The following is a 16,380-nucleotide window of genomic DNA, read 5'->3' on the forward strand; positions in this document are numbered from 1 at the left end:
ACGATTTGTAGCTAATGTAAGGCTATTTCGCGGCGAAGCAGTTTCGTCAGTCCTTAAAATAAGGGTACTACTCGCATCGACTGCGCCGATCAAACCGGCAAAAGCCTATGCGACGCGCGCTCGCAAACCATAGGCTACTCAGACAGCATCGGTGCAGTGCTTAGTTCGTGAGCGAACGTAGGTACGTGAGCGAGGCTCAGAGAATACTTTCTTATTTAAATGAAAAACACGGTGCGATAGTCTAAACTTTCTTGACACTTACCTCGCAAATGTAGGAGCTATCCGTTGCCTTCCAGTGATACCGCTTTACTTGGGCTTCCCATCTCTTCCTTCGCTCTGGGTCCCGGGGGAAGTGTAAACAACGAAGCCCTTTACGCGTCGATCCGGTGCACTTGGGAACACAACAGCCCGTCATGTCGACTCGATGCACTTGACAAGCTTGTCATTCACGCGGCTGAACACTGTCCAGCAAGTAGAAGCGTCAGCGAAGCATCCGCGCGCACTGTGTCTCGAACTAAGCACCGGCACCAAGCACTCGCAACCGCTCGCTGTGATTCAAGATGGCGTCGCAGCGAGGAAGCGGCGGCGCGGGGGCGGTCAAAGGATGGCACCACCCTGAACGGCGGCGCTGGCATCGAGGCACCCTAGCGCGCCATACCTCTCCTCAGCGACCGTGCACGAATACGAAACCATTACCGCTTCTACCTTGCTTCTGTGCGATCAGCTGTCGGAAATGCGACTGAGTTTTCGCTAACACACTGTGCTCCAATCATGCTAGATTGAATCATGTGGATTGAAGACGTGTGCAGTAGTTGGATGCAAAAATAGTGACTGGCATCTTAAGGAATAGAATGAATCTGTGTGGCCAAGTTCGCGGACCGCTGCTGCAACTGTCCGAACGTGTTACCAGCACTTCGTGATGTACGGCTTTCCTCGAGGATACAGAAATTTGCTCATCCGCCAGCCTTGTATCGCTAACCTTCAAAGAAAGGCCTTCATCCCCAGAACGTCGGCAAGAGTGAGTACCACTCGTTAAACAATGAAAGAGGGAGTAGCGCCGCTTCCTGTCATAGTAAGTTTCGTGCACGTCAGCTATACACATCTGTCCCAAGTGGCAGGGAAACTTACGCCCACTCTATCGCCGACGTATCAAGAATACACTTAGTGAATGGGCGCACATTTGAATATATGCGCACTGTATACGCACAATAAATGACGGACTACACCTATGGCGCACGAATGGTCGAAGCTTAATGTTTCGTGACGGTCCACAACAGTACGCGAGTTACTAGCTGTAATATATATTTGCTATGTAAGGAAGAAGTGCGTCGTGTAGAGCTCCGCAGCCGAATCGCCAGCACTACTGTAGTGGGGCTCGTGCTCGACGCTGTTCCTGGTGCGCCTGGCGAAAACCTACGCTGTTGTGTCTTCCTGTTGGCGTCCTTCGTGCCGTCCACAGCCGTGCTAGACTTCCTTGTCATAATTGGTGGAGGTTTGCTGGGTCTCCTGTAATCCTGGAATTGCGCAGCCGGATCCTCCCTGCCATCATGACCTCCGCAAGCGCCACGAGCGTACCACCACCTGCTCCCCAGTCCTCCGTATGCCCCGGCACACTCCGTCAGCGGGACCCTCCCATCTTTAGCGGTGCTGATGACCACGACGTTGATGGCTGGCTATCATCATACGAACGTGTCAGTCTTAACAACAAATGGGATGACACCACGAAATTGACCACCGTCCCTTTTTAGCTTACCGGAATTGCCCACTTGTGGTTTCGCAACCACGAAAGCGAATTCCCAAGCTGGACTGTGTTCAAGACAAAGTTCAGTGAGGTCTTCGGCCGCCCTGCTGTTCAAAAGCTTCGTGCCGAACGGCGTCTGCAGTCGCGCTCTCAGCAGCCTGGTGAGACCTTTACGAGCTACATCGAAGATGTCATCGCTCTCTGCAAACGCGTCGATGCATCCATGACTGCGGGCAATAAAATCAAGCATATACTGAAGGGCGTCGACGAGGATGCTTTTCAGATGCTGATTTCAAAGAGCCCCTCGACTGTTGGCCAAGTTATTGAACTCTGCCAAAGCTATGACGAGCTCCGCCGTCAACGCCTCCTCATCCGCCGTCCTGTTCCCCATCAGAAATCGTTGTCCGGCTTGACCTCTCCTCTTCACGATTCCAACCTCCTCTCGCAGATCAAGGCTTTCGTCCGGGAAGAAGTTGCTCGCCAGCTCTCCCTTATCTCCAACCCGCCGGAGTCCAGTTCGTCCCTTAGTCCGACCCTACGACACGTCATAGAAGAACAAGTGTCCGAGGTCCTTCCTCTGGAGCGGGCGCCTCAACTCACCGCCCCACTGACTTACGCCGACGCCGTCGCACGACCACGCCCCCCGACGTTCCGGGCTCCGCCTCCGATGCCTAGCCCTGTTTTTACTTCCCCGCCACCACGACCTCCAGTCCATCGAGCAATTAATCCCTGGCGCACAGCGGACAATCGGCCCATCTGCTATTCGTGCGGTATTCCCGGACACGTTGCACGCCTGTGCCGCCGCCGTCCACTTCATCCACGTGACGACCCACGCACAGCAGCGTACGACCATCCGTTGTCTTACGCTCCAGACCGCGATTTACCTCTTCCCCGCCCTAGCCTTCGCCCAGTTTCTGACCGCCGTTCTCCTTCTCCTCGTCGTCGCTCGCTCTCCCCGATGCGTCGACGTCCCTCTACCGCTGACACGGAAAACTAAGTGGCGCAGTTCCCGAGGCAAGAACTGCGTCATCGTCGCAACGCTCAAGCCCTCTTCTTTCGCCGCCCAACGTTATTGATGTCGCTGTTTAAGGTGTCTCTGTGCTTGCCCTCATTGACACAGGTCTTCCATTAGCGCGTTGGAACTTCCATTAGGAAGTTCCAACGCGGTAATGGTGTCGTAAGGCTCCACAGTGCCGAGAGATTCACCGCGAAGCAACGTGATTGCCGAAAAACTATGCCGCTCAATACGAAAAGTTACGACGCCTTTCTTCGGTCCATTACTCCGCACGGCCACAGCGCAGCACGTCCAGCCGGTGGCTGCGTGCACCGCCAGACTTGAAATTCAAGGAGTACGAAATTCGTATAAGCCATCTCGTGTGATGAAAGCTGTTTTAGGCTTATCGTCTGCAGCCATAGGCACCTGCCAATAACCAGAGCGTAGATCGAGGGAGGAAAACAACTCTGCACCTTGTAAGCAGTCTAAGGCGTCATCAATCCGTGGCAATGGATAAACATCCTTTCGGGTTATTTTGTTTAGGCGACGGTAGTCCACGCAAAAGCGGATCGAGCCATCCTTCTTTTTAACTAAAACAACTGGCGATGCCCATGGACTGTCGGATGGTTCAATGACGCCACGCTTGAGCATTTCACCAACTTGCTCATCAATGACGCGTCGTTCTGTCGAAGATACGCGGTATGGTCGCTGCCGTAGCGGTGAGTGAGCACCGGTGTCAATCCGGTGGCATACAGTCGTCGTTCGACCCAGAGAAGTGCTATGGCTGTCAAAAGCAGGGCGAAATTTGTCGAGGAGACGGAGGAGGTCATGGCGCTGCTTGGGGTTTAAGGCGTTGTCGATGACGTGACTGAAAACGTCATCAGGTGATGTGGCAGGTATGGGACAACCGGAGAGGGTGTTGACCTCGGACGATCCATTAGGAAGTTCAAACGCGGTAATGGTGTGGTAAGGCTCCACAGTGCCGAGAGATTCACCGCGAAGCAACGTAATCGGGAATGGGAAGTGGTTGTAGACAGGAAGGTGAGTCGCACCTGCTTGAAGGCCAAGCAGCGCGGTTGGGAGTGGTGAGATGTGGCGACGAACGAAAGCAGTGGAAGGTGTGAAGAGTACGGTAGAGTCGGAGGCAATGGAACAGGATACAGGTGCCAGAACGGATGCGTGCGGAGGTATCTGGATGTCGTCAGTGAGGGACAACTTGGTGCAGGAAAGCGAAACTTCGTCAGATATGGCATTGCCAAGCGAAGAGAAGGCGACTTCTGCACGGGAGCAATCAATGACAGCTTGGTGACGAGAGAGAAAATCCCAACCTAAAATAATATCGTGGGAACAGTGGGGAAGAACGACGAACTCGACGATGTAGAGCAGGTGGACGACGACTTGCGACGAGGCCTTCGCGACGCTACGTCGCCTGCTTACAACACCACCGATACTGCGCCATTTTGATCCAACTGCTCCCACGGAAATCCATACGGATGCTAGCGGCGTTGGTCTTGGCGCTGTGCTGGCCCAGCGAAAGCCCGGCTACCAAGAATATGTTGTTGCTTACGCGAGCCGCACTCTTACGAAAGCCGAAGCAAATTATTCAGTCACGGAAAAAGAATGTCTAGCGATCATCTGGGCCATTACAAAATTTCGTCCATACCTGTACGGCCGGTCCTTCGATGTTGTCACCGATCACCACGCACTTTGCTGGTTGTCGTCCCTCAAGGATCCCTGCAGCCGCCTAGCCCGGTGGGCGCTGAGGCTCCAAGAGACGACATCCGGGTTGTCTACCGCTCAGGCAAGAAGCACCCCGATGCCGATGCTCTTTCGCGCTCGCCTGTCCACACAGACATTGTCAGTGTCTCCGTCCTAGACGACCCACTTCCCCCATTCGCTTCTGTCGACATGGCTTTGGAGCAGCGCAAGGACTCCTGGATTTCATCTTTGATAGATTACATCTCTGATTCACCTGAACGTCCACCATCCCGAGCACTACGCCGGCAAGCTTCGCACTTCGCCATCCGCGACGGCATCGTCTATCGCCGTAACTACAGTTCCGACGGCCGCAAATGGCTGCTTGTAATACCCCGGCAGCTCCGCACCGATGTATGCGCCGCTTTCCACGCCGACCCTCAGTGTGCACACGCTGGTCTCTTCAAGACCTACACCAGACTACGTCATAGGTTTTATTGGCGCGGTATGTACACATTTGTGAAAAAGTACATTCGCGCTTGGACAGAATGTCAACGCCGCAAGCCTGATCCTTGCCGCTCTTCTGGACCAATGCAACCTTTTCCGTGCCCGTCACGACTTTTTGACCGGGTTGGAATAGACCTATACGGGCCTCTTCCATAAACAGCGGCTGGCAATCGCTGGGTCATTGTATCTATAGACCACCTCACGAGGTATGCCGAAACGGCCGCTCTACCAGCCGCGACGGCTCGTGACGTTGCCTCCTTCCTGCTTTAACGCTTCGCTCTACGTCATGGCGCTCCCCGCGAACTACTGAGCGACCGCGGCCGCGTCTTTCTCGCCGATGTCCTTCAAGAACTTCTCACTGATTGCCGCATTATTCATCGCTGTACCACCGCATATCACCCGCAAACAAATGGATTGACAGAACGCTTTAACCGAACTCTTGGCGACATGCTTTCGATGTATGTCGCCTCCAACCACACCAACTGGGACATCATCCTTCCCTATGTCACGTACGCCTACAATACGGCACCCCAGGCAACGACGGGCTTTTCTCCGTTCTTTCTTCTATATGGCCGAGAACCGTCATTTCCCATTGACACTATTCTTCCTTACCGTCCCGACTTATCAGAGGGTACACCGGTTTCCGAGGCCGCCCGGTATGCAGAAGAATGTCGGCAACTAGCTCGCTCCCTTACAACGCAAGAACAAGCGCTACAGAAATTTCGTCATGACGACGAGAGCCCCCACACCCAGTTTTCGCCTGACGCTCTCGTTTGGTTGTGGGTGCCTCCTACTTCCACATCAGGTGTCTCCTCCAAGTTTGTATCCCGATACCATGGACCCTACCGGGTTCTGCAGCAAACTTCTCCGGTGAACTACGTCATCGAACCTCTGACGCCCCCTACGGACCTGCGTCGCCGAGGCCGCGAAACTGTCCACGTCGATCGGCTCAAGCCGTATCACGAGCCCTTCGTCCTCACGACGCCTTAGGCCTCCTGTGCGGCTCCGTCTTCAGCGAGGGGGGAAGATGTAAGGAAGAAGTGCGTCGTGTAGAGCTCCGCAGCCGAATCGCCAGCGCTACTGTAGTGGGGCTCGTGCTCGACGCTGTTCCTGGTGCGCCTGGCGAAAACCTACGCTGTTGTGTCTTCCTGTCGGCGTCCTTCGTGCTGTCCACAGCCGTGCTAGACTTCCTTGTCATAGCTACAAGGTATTGCAATGTACAAAACAGCTACGTTTCAAGCCTTGTGCCCAGGAAGAAGAAATCTATCGGAACTGAGCACACCCGCGAGGGATTAGGCAGAAAATAATCAGATAGTGGCCGCACCGAGGATCTTCACTTAGTCAGAAACTGACAAGCCACTACACGGGTGTTTTCGCATTTCGATGGGGGCGAAATGCGAAAACACCCGTGTACTTAGATTTAGGTGCACGGTAAAGAACCCCAGGTGGTCGAAATTTCCGGAGTCCCCCACTACGGCGTGCCTCATAATCAGATCGTGGTTTTGGCACGTAAAACCCCATAATTTAACTTAACTGCTTCAAAATATTTGCCGAATAAAGAACAAAGAGCAAAACACACTAATCCTGACTGAACTCATAATCGGAAAGCTTGGATAGCTTGGAATACATATTCAGCCCCGCTTTTAGAACAAGCACCATATACGCTGCTTGCGCCGTTTGGACATAGCTTAATAAGCTCCGAAAGCGCTTTTGCATGTTCTCTGAAGCTGTGATCAAAGCTTCATGTCGTCCACCTAGTCAGCGTCTACGATATCTCTCCGAAAACAGAGGTTTTCTAAGCCGCGCCGGCGTCATACACTTCCATTGTAAACAAGGAGGCAACGGAGGCAGTTGAGGCAAGCAATGGACGCCTCACCACGTGATCAAACATGGCAGCGCCCACGGGATCGCCGCGAAAAGGGTCTATATATATATATATATATATATATATATATCTGCACTCGATGAGTTAGCGCTCTGTTCCGTCTGTTTATTTCGCCGTCCGTGTGCTGCTGCGGTACTGTGCGACTAAATCATTGTGGACTTCTTTATCATGTGAGAAGCTTCTTCAACCTTCCCACTATCCAGCAGTGCGCCCAGTTCATTGTTTGAATCCTCGACTGCTGAGGCGAAATGTCAGATCGGACCCCTTCAGAGCTTTGTCCAAATCGTAGAAACTAACAGCAAAAATTGGGCAGCAGTACGATAGTAGCATCCAGGCACGAAACAATGTTTTCGCGCCATGAGTACACATATATACTTGCTGCGGCACAAAAAAATCGCAGTTTCACCCGAAAGGCGAAGCATCAATTGCGATAGCAACTTAGCAGAGAGCTATACGGAGTAAGGATAGTAGTTTTATCAGCTGTATAAACTTGGACATGCAGCAGCACCAGCAACGCGCAGAACTGTTGTCGCGACGCCGTCGCCGTTTTGCCCGCGTTCGCACCGAACGCGCGCGACGTTGGCGACTGTTGCCAGGGCCTCTGGGGGTGGCTCGGAGGTTTTCGACGAGATCAGAACGGGAAACTCGTCGAGCAGAGTCGCAAGTCTTTACCACCTTCTCGCCTCGCAACGTTTTTATATAAATACGTATTTGGTGCCGCAGCTAAACGTCGCCTCCCCTCCCTCACTCCCGTCCCCCCACGGCCTTTCGCGCGACGGAACAAGTCGCGTTTGCTGTCTCTCTCTATATATATATATGGTGATTCTAAAGGAGGAAAGAGACGCTTAATTCTGCAGCCCTTCAGGGAGCACGGCGCAGAACGCGCGTTTGTTCTCCGCCGTATGCAATGTGCAAACGGTGTTAATCTAAGAATATTAGTGCATGAAATTCGTGCTTTTTGCTTTGTAAGGAAGTGAACGTGCAACTTGTTGCAAGGATCTGCATCATCTGACAATATATTTGACAACTTCACAATTAACTCATGCTCTTAAATAATCAACTGATTAGTCCACTATGTTCACTAGAGAATAAACTTGTCATACAGTCAAGGGAACACCCAAGCATATGACGATGGCCTCATTTTTGTTTTTTACTTGCTACCTTTTCTAAATACTGCTGAGGCTGCATGCCTGTATCAAATTTTTAGATGCACTTTACTGATAAAGCTTTTAGAACACGGGAACAGTGAAAAACTTTCAGCCAGAGCACACATCCTGAAACTGAAAAGCTTTATATCTAGGCTGCTATTGTGCTCCAAAAACTATCTGCAGTGAGCCAGATGTGCATCTGCTTAGCATTCAACAGATTAACACTGCTAATTACAGTCTTTCTGGTCCCAGTTTGACAGGCTCAGCAAGGTGAACTCAGCTGTGCTGCTTGCTTGGTTGTGCCACAGCAACATTCCTTGTAACGTCAAGACCAAGAAGAGCGACATCCTCTCCAAGATAATTCAGCATGCTACAAAAGGCTGACAGCAGCAAGGTTACTGGAAGAAGCTTTTTTTATTATTTCTCTTCTTGGGTTGTTTTATTTGACAAAATAAAGCATGCTGCCATAGCAGTCTTTACCACTTTCTTTTCCATCCACTGTAGTGTCGCAGAACATTTCTTGTGGCACCACTGACCTTTGCAACAGGTATTTACACTATTCACAACAAACATATACTCTATACAGCATCCCGAACAAGTTAGGTGTTCCTGTCTGGCCTGGTAGAATGGATCTGCCTATGATGGTTATGTACAATATTTACATGTTGGCCTTGTCCTGGGACAGACACACACTGTACACTTTAATACAAGTAACGTTGTGACCTCTCCTGTCTCACAATTCACTGCTCGCAGGGTCTTGTACTAACACACCAAAATTGTGCTGCTCCTTTACACACAGGCACGTGCCACCATGTGCCACCAACAGCCATTTTACTACTGACAAAAGGAACTCAGTACCACTGCCACATAATTTAGCACAACCTAATCTAGGTCCAGCTTGAAGGCAAAAACACAGAAGCAGAAATGCTTATTGCAATGGTGTTGAGCCCTCTAACTTGGAAGGCAGACACTTGGTGAACAACAGAGAAGCAGCAATTTGAAAGATGGCAGTTGGTGCTAACTATTGTTGCCTTAATGCACTGCAACGTTTTTGAGTATTAAATAATTGGCACCCTTGAAACGCCTTTCATATACGCCACATTTTGCCCCAGGCAACAATGTTCTCAAGAAGAAACAAATGATGTGGACAAACAAAACACAGCTTTGAATTCTCACGTGTTGCACACACATTATAAAAAGAATAAAAACAGAGAACCAAGACAGGCCTAGAAATAAAATAGCCACTAGAAAAAGGCATCAAAGTTATGCTTAATTTTCCTTCCAACTTTGGACTTCTTTTCAAACTTTACCCGTAGACCCTTAAGTTACTATGCAAGCCACCTGCAAGACAGCAATAGAATGCACATGGTTTTCAGTTGCTGCCAATATAAAAAGCTGCACAAGCATAGCTTAAACATGAACAAGCAGCAAATTACATTCAGGACTATCCCAAAGCAGGGAATAGCCCAGTAGAAGCTTGGTAAAGATGTTATGTGACATAACTTACTGCTCTGATCATTACAGAAATCAAAAAAGATGTAGGAAGGAGGATTCTGAAAGAAAATGTCAATCAAAAGTGCCACCCATTGCAGTTGTTTGCACATAATCATTTGCAACACATGATGTCAATGTCACCTATACAGTCAGCCCAAAAAAAATCAATCACTTCGGTGGTCAGTAACTTGCAGAATATACTTTGGTGCAAGTCACCTTTTTCATAACCAAAACACGTTTACAAAAGGGCACATTTGTAGCTTTGAGCTAGCAGATAGCACATATTACATAAAGACAGGAATCTACATTTTGTTGGCAGCACAGTGTTGTTGCATTTCAACTTGCACTTATTTACCTGCACGATAGTACTTTGTGAGAGCTAAGCTGCATGCTGTGGGTGCAGAAGTTTGCATTACATAATGTACTGTGCCACTCACTAGCACATACAGTCTAGAAGTCACGTAGACAATGTGAGTGGTCGTCCACAGTTTTCATTGCATCTCATTTTTGGCAAGTTGTATGATGTCAGCATGCACAATGCCTTTTCATACTCGTATAATTCAGAGTAACAAAAGACTTTCTATCTAACAGAATATATTGTAGAAACTGACAGTTCTGGTTATTTAATAAACTTTGGGTGCAAATGCCAGTACCGTACTAAAATTAGTCTACGATAGTGCCAACTGCGTAGCAAAATTTGTTTGTTTAATTCATATGTGTAAAACTTCCATAACTTAAGGGGACATGGCCTTTGGCAACTGCTTTATTATTATCCTAATATTAACCTTTCAGACTTGTAAACACTACTTTGGTGCAAGTGACCTTTTTCATAACCAAAACATGTTTGCAAATGAGCACATTTGTAGCTTCAAGCTAGCATAGAGCATGTAGCGCCACGAAACGGCGCTTCCGTAGGCAATGCCAAGAGCGCATGCGCGAGGACACGTCACTTTTCTTAAGAGCTTGGAGTGAATAAAAGTTCAGTTGTTGTTTGGGATGCGTGTTGCCTGTACTCGCTTGGCTCAGCCTTGCAGCGTGTCCCAACATTGGTGACCTGGAATAGTGGTGCAGCCACCGGGGTTGAGCATCATCGTCGCTATGACTTCGACGTCGACGACGGACTCCACGACTATGACTTCGACGTCCACGACGGACGCTACGCCGACAGTCTCTTCAGTCGACGGTAAGCTGCCCCCCTTTTGGACCGCAGACCCCGCACTCTGGTTTATTCAAGTAGAAGCGCAGTTCGCAGCACGACGCATCACAGCAGACCTTACCAAATACCACTACGTCGTAAGCAGCCTCCCGCCGCCCATAGCCAGTGAAATACGGGATCTTTTACTCGACCCGCCTGCTGAAAAAGCATACGCAACGCTAAAAGAGACCCTCATCCGCCGTGTCACGCCCCCCGAATCGCAGCGACTGCAGCAACTGCTTCGCGACACGGACCTCGGCGACCGTACTCCCAGTCAGCTGTTGCGGCACATGCAACTATTGCGCGGCGAAACAACAAACAGTGTAGACGGAGCATTATTCCAAGAACTCTTTTTGCAAAAGCTGCCGTCAAATGTCCGCTTGGTTGTCGCTGCGTCAGAACAGAAAGACCTACCTGCGGTCGCCGAGCTTGCTGATCGACTCATGGCGATCACCGCACCCACATCACTGGCTTCCGTGCGAGCACAACATGCTCAGGACGAACTTCAGCAAATGCGTGACGATATTTCTCGGCTCACCGAAACGTTATCAGCTTTGCGCACAAGCAGGAATGCACCAAAGTTAAGCGAGCCAAACACGTCGCTATCGCAACCTCAGCGGGAGAATATATGCTGGTATCATCGGCGGTTCGGAAATGCTGCGCGTAACTGCGTTCCACCCTGCGCGCGCTCGGGAAACGACAGCGGCAAGCACTGAGGGCGACCAGTGCTTCTAAGTTGCCTTCAAGTCGTCCCTCGGTATTTTTTGTTACCGACCGCAACAACGGGGCTCGTTTCTTAGTCGATACAGGCGCCGAGGTGAGCGTGATACCCGCGTCACAAGCCGAAAGGAAGAATCCTAGTACGTCGCCACTCCAAGCCGTCAATAACACGGTGATACGAACATACGGACATCGTTCGCTCACGCTGAATTTCGGTTTCAACAGAACGTTCAAATGGGTGTTCATAGCCGCTGATGTCAAGTTCGCCATATTGGGCGCTGACTTTCTGCAATACTTCGGCCTGCTGGTTGATGTTCGGAACAAACGGCTTCAGGATCCTGTATGTCGTGCACTGGTACAAGGCAAGCCGTGTTGGCGTCCTCCTCTCAGCCCGAGATTACTCCGTCCGTCCGGAGAATCGCGCTTCACCACCATAGTACAAGAGTTCCCAGAGCTGACGCGACAGCAACAGGCATTTGCCGAAGTGAAACACGATGTTCAGCATCACATAGAAATCACAGGACCACCGGTCTACACGCGACCACGGCGTCTTTCATCCGAGAAACTACGGCTAGCCCGACAGGTGTTTTCGCATATGATGGAACTCGGCATAGTACGCCCTTCGTCCAGCCCATATGCGTCGCCTCTTCACATGGTCCCCAAATCAACAGGCGGCGACTGGCGTCCTTGTGGGGATTATAGGGCACTAAACCGTGTGACTGTACCGGACCGTTACCCAGTGCCGCACATCCACGACCTCACCTCCTGCCTGCATGGCGCTAACATTTTCTCAAAAATAGATCTGGTGAGAGCATATCATCAGATACCGGTAGCACCAGAGGATGTTCCCAAGACTGCAATAACAACGCCATTCGGAATGTTCGAATTTCTACGGATGCCTTTCGGCTTACGGAATGCAGGCCAAACTTTTCAACGGTTTATGGATGGCGTTGTCCGGGGCCTCGACTTCTGCAAGGTTTACCTGGATGACCTGCTGATTGCTAGCCGCACGCCCGAAGAGCACGAGGGTCATCTACGCTGCGTACTACAGCGACTGGCAGAGCACGGGATCGTTATCAATATGGCCAAGTGCGTGTTCGGGGTACCATCGCTACCATTTTTGGGCCACAGCATTTCAAGCGCGGGAGTGCAACCACATCAGGACAAGGTCGAAGCAGTACGACGGTTTCCACAGCCAAAAACCATCCGCCAGCTCCGAGAGTTCCTGGGACTCGTAAACTTCTACCGTAGGTTCGTTCCAAAGTGCGCCCACATCCTTCACCCGCTGCACAGCCTACTAGCAGCATCGGGGACTAATGCAAGCACCATTCAGTGGAACGACCAAGCCGTTGAAGCATTCCTGCATGTTAAGGAGGCTCTCGCGAATGCCGCTCTGCTCGTGTACCCACAGCCCGGGGTTCCGCAATGCCTAATGGTGGACGCCTCCGACGCAGCTATTGGAGCCGTATTGCAGCAGAAGTCGAGCGGGAGGTGGCGTCCGATTTCCTTCTTCTCCAGAAAATTGAGCCCGGCCGAACGACGGTACAGCACCTTTGGTAGGGAGCTCCTGGCCATATACGCTGCTATACGACATTTCCGCCACTATGTAGAAGGGCGAGAATTTTTTGTACTCACGGATCACAAGCCGCTGACTTACGCATTGCGCGCGATCAACTCAGACACGGGTGCACACGTGGCACGAGAGCTCCGCCAAATGTCGTACATCGCAGAATTCACGACGGATATACGACATGTCAGCGGGAAGGACAATGCAGCGGCAGATGCTCTTTCGCGCAGCCCAGTGAACGCCATCAGCCTACCAAACGGCATTGACTTCACCGCACTAACGACCGCTCAACACAGCGACAGGGAGTTGAAACACCTACTGAAGTCAACAACCAGCGCCTTGAAGCTACAATGGGTGGATGGACCGACAGGATCTGTATGCTGTGACATGTCCACAGGTAGGGCCAGACCGTTCGTGCCCCATGATCTTCGCCGCAACATTTATGAACTGCTGCACGGCCTCTCGCATCCGGGGATTCGCGCCACTCAACGGCTGTGCACAGATAGGTTCGTGTGGCCCGCAATAAACCGGGATGTCCGACGTTGGACACGGGAGTGCATATCATGTCAGCGCTCCAAAGTTCAGCGCCATACGGTGACCCCCTTAGGATCGTTCCCCGAGCCGGACACTCGATTTTCCAATGTACATTTGGACCTTGTGGGACCATTGCCTTATTGCCAAGGGCAAAACTACTTACTAACTTGCGTAGACCGCTTCACGCGGTGGCCGGAGGCCGTCCCCATCCCAGATATGACCGCCGACACTGTGGCCCGCGCTTTCATCTACCACTGGGTAGCGCGATTCGGAGTTCCATCAACAGTGACAACGGATCGCGGAACGCAATTCGAGTCTGCCCTATTCGGGAACATCACGCGGCTCCTAGGAATCATGCGCATCAGAACCACGGCCTACCATCCCATCAGCAACGGTATGGTGGAAAGGTTTCATCGCCAACTAAAGACTAGCCTGACGGCAGCTTCAAGTCACAGTTGGGTAGAGGCGCTACCCCTGGTTTTATTGGGAATTAGGACGGCTCTGAAAGCGGACATTGGCTGCTGCTCGGCTGAACTCGTATACGGCTCAACACTTCGCCTTCCGGGGGAGTTTGTCGCTGACAGTAAAAACGCAAACGCCCAGGCCAACAACGATTACGCCCTGCGAATGCGGGACATTATGAGCAAGCTACGCGCTGTCCCTCCGCGTCTGCCAGCACCACGGCTTGTCCACGTCCACAGTGATCTCTCCTCCTGCTCTCGCGTGTTTGTAAGACATGACGCCGTACAGCGTCCACTCCAGCCCCCGTATGATGGGCCGTTCAAGGTGGTGAAACGAGGAGAAAAGCACATCACGATCGACCGAGGTGGCCGTCACGACGTGGTTGCGCTTGACCGCGTAAAACCAGCGCATGTGGACAGCAGCAGTGAATTGCGTTCGTCAGCTCGAGTTCTACAGCCACAAGGACTACCAGCAGAACAGACTGAACCGGCTCAACCAGTCGTCGAAAGGTTCACACGGAGTGGACGGCGCACAAGACCTCCCTTGCGAATGAACTTATGAACCGCAGCTCATTGTGGACCCATCCACTAGGGGGGGAGTATTGTAGCGCCACGAAACGGCGCTTCCGTAGGCAATGCCAAGAGCGCATGCGCGAGGACACGTCACTTTTCTTAAGAGCTTCGGAGTGAATAAAAGTTCACTTGTTGTTTGGGATGCGTGTTGCCTGTACTCGCTTGGCTCAGCCTTGCAGCGTGTCCCAACAAGCACATATTACATGAAGACAGGAGTGTATATTTTGTTGGCAACAGAGTGCCGTTGCATTTCAACTTGCACTTATTTACCTGCACAGTCTTATTCAATATCTCTGGGAGACACTTCCAGTCAAAAAAGAGCATTTCGCTTGTATTGCAGCAATTTTAGTCACTGCTGCATAAACTTTTTCATTACCCGAACAACACACAGTACCCTCTCTCTGCAAGTCTTGCTTAGGAGTCACTTTCGAGGCTGCAATCAACTACACCTGTTAAAAAAAAGAACAACCCACATGCATTCTAAGCACTGTACAATAAAACAAATTTGAGGAATTATGGATGCCAAGTTTCTAGAGCAACTGAAGACACTGCAAAAGCCATGTCCACCTCCCTCCATCTAAAAAAAACCAAAGGTTCGAAAACCAGAACCACCAACAGAGAAAAAGTTTTGCATGATAACAAGCATATTAGGATGCATGAAAATAAGCACACTTTGTTCTTATGCACTTACACCAGACCACTGTTTTGCAATACAGACTTTGAGCCCTCCTCAGGCAGTTAAGACTTGATCACAAAATGCCTCAGCAAAGAAATGCTACAAGTAATGGAGATCTTCCAGACAGAAGCGCTATCAGTATTTTCCATCAATGACAAATGAAAATATATGATATAAAAAACTAATGGTCAAAAGAAAATTTAACGCGACTATGAAAACATGAATAAAGGGAAAATGAGCAGCGATACATCACATAATGGCTCAAGTTTTCATGCTCATGGCAGTGGAGCCGTGACAGCTAATGCTACACTGCACCTCCCAAGTGGACTTTGCACTTACACCATGGTGCACTCTTTGAGTGTAACCATAGCCACCAATATGACAAGTTCAAGTTTCAGGAACCCTCTGTTCCTATTTGCAATAGCCCTGTGCCAGGCTGACACAAACCTGACCACACGAAGTAATACTGTCTTCACTAAACATTCACAAAAACTGACTAATAATTCCACTGTCCTGTGCCGGGAATGAATTGCGGGGTAATGCTCCCATGAGTGCGCCAGCCACATGAGTGTGCCATCAGACCGCAACTGACTGCAACCCCTTTTCTTTTGGGTCACCACAATGCCTGGCAAGGGCTTCTCAACCACAAAGAAGGCATGGCTTCAAAACCGCACGAAAATCACACGAATGTTTCCATTCTCGTAGGCACTATGCCAAACATTTAAACACTTCAAAACTGTGGCTGGTGTACTAAACAGAACCTGACTAAGCTCCCCCTTGCAAAAAGCAGTAAGAAAGAAACAAAAATCCCATCAGCAATAAAAAAAACACCATGCCAAGGCGACTGCAAATGGCCATGCCACTGATCAAGAGTCAGCGGGCTGTGTCAGTTGGAAATGACAAATTGTGACACAGCCCTTTCTTTGAACAACACAAATCGCAGGAGCACATATGAACAGATAACAAAGCAAGCAGCTGAAGACTTTGGTCGGGTGAAATTTGGGGCTGCATAGCTGAGCCGAAGATGCGGCAGCATAGGGCACAAATGCCGCAGCAGTCTCCTCCTCTGAGGTGCACAACACTGGCATCCTGGCCTGGCCTCTCTGGCAAGTCATCCAGCAGCAAGGTCAGAGGGTGGCAAGGACTTGGGTGTAGGACATGACAAATGCAAACATTGTCTGCCCACAGCC

General features: G+C 50.6%; 3 protein-coding genes across 13 annotated transcripts in view; 2 read left to right on the forward strand and 1 right to left on the reverse strand.

The window, feature by feature from the left end:
• LOC119459294 (uncharacterized) overlaps positions 1 to 8,354 on the forward strand; it is a 77,174-nt gene extending 68,820 nt beyond the window's left edge. The window contains exon 6 of the mRNA XM_037721129.2: positions 8,223 to 8,354. Within this exon, the coding sequence (XP_037577057.2) occupies positions 8,223 to 8,354 (132 nt within the window). The remainder of the gene's footprint in view (positions 1 to 8,222) is intronic.
• The window catches only part of LOC119459201 (uncharacterized protein C18orf63-like), a 158,237-nt gene that overhangs the window by 99,149 nt on the left and 42,708 nt on the right, over positions 1 to 16,380 (forward strand). The gene's annotated exons all lie outside the window — the stretch shown is intronic.
• Positions 8,375 to 16,380, reverse strand: part of LOC119436033 (transmembrane protein 170A) — a 111,903-nt gene continuing 103,897 nt past the window's right edge. For 2 of the 11 annotated variants that reach the window (XR_007463160.1, XR_007463158.1), the window contains exon 5: positions 8,886 to 10,286. The gene's annotated coding sequence lies outside the window, so the exon portion shown is untranslated. The other 9 variants (XR_007463161.1, XR_007463157.1, XR_007463153.1 and 6 more) reach the window with 8 other exon arrangements.

This window comes from Dermacentor silvarum, chromosome 1 (genome assembly GCF_013339745.2).
Source record: "Dermacentor silvarum isolate Dsil-2018 chromosome 1, BIME_Dsil_1.4, whole genome shotgun sequence".
Taxonomy (NCBI): Eukaryota; Metazoa; Arthropoda; class Arachnida; order Ixodida; family Ixodidae; genus Dermacentor; species Dermacentor silvarum.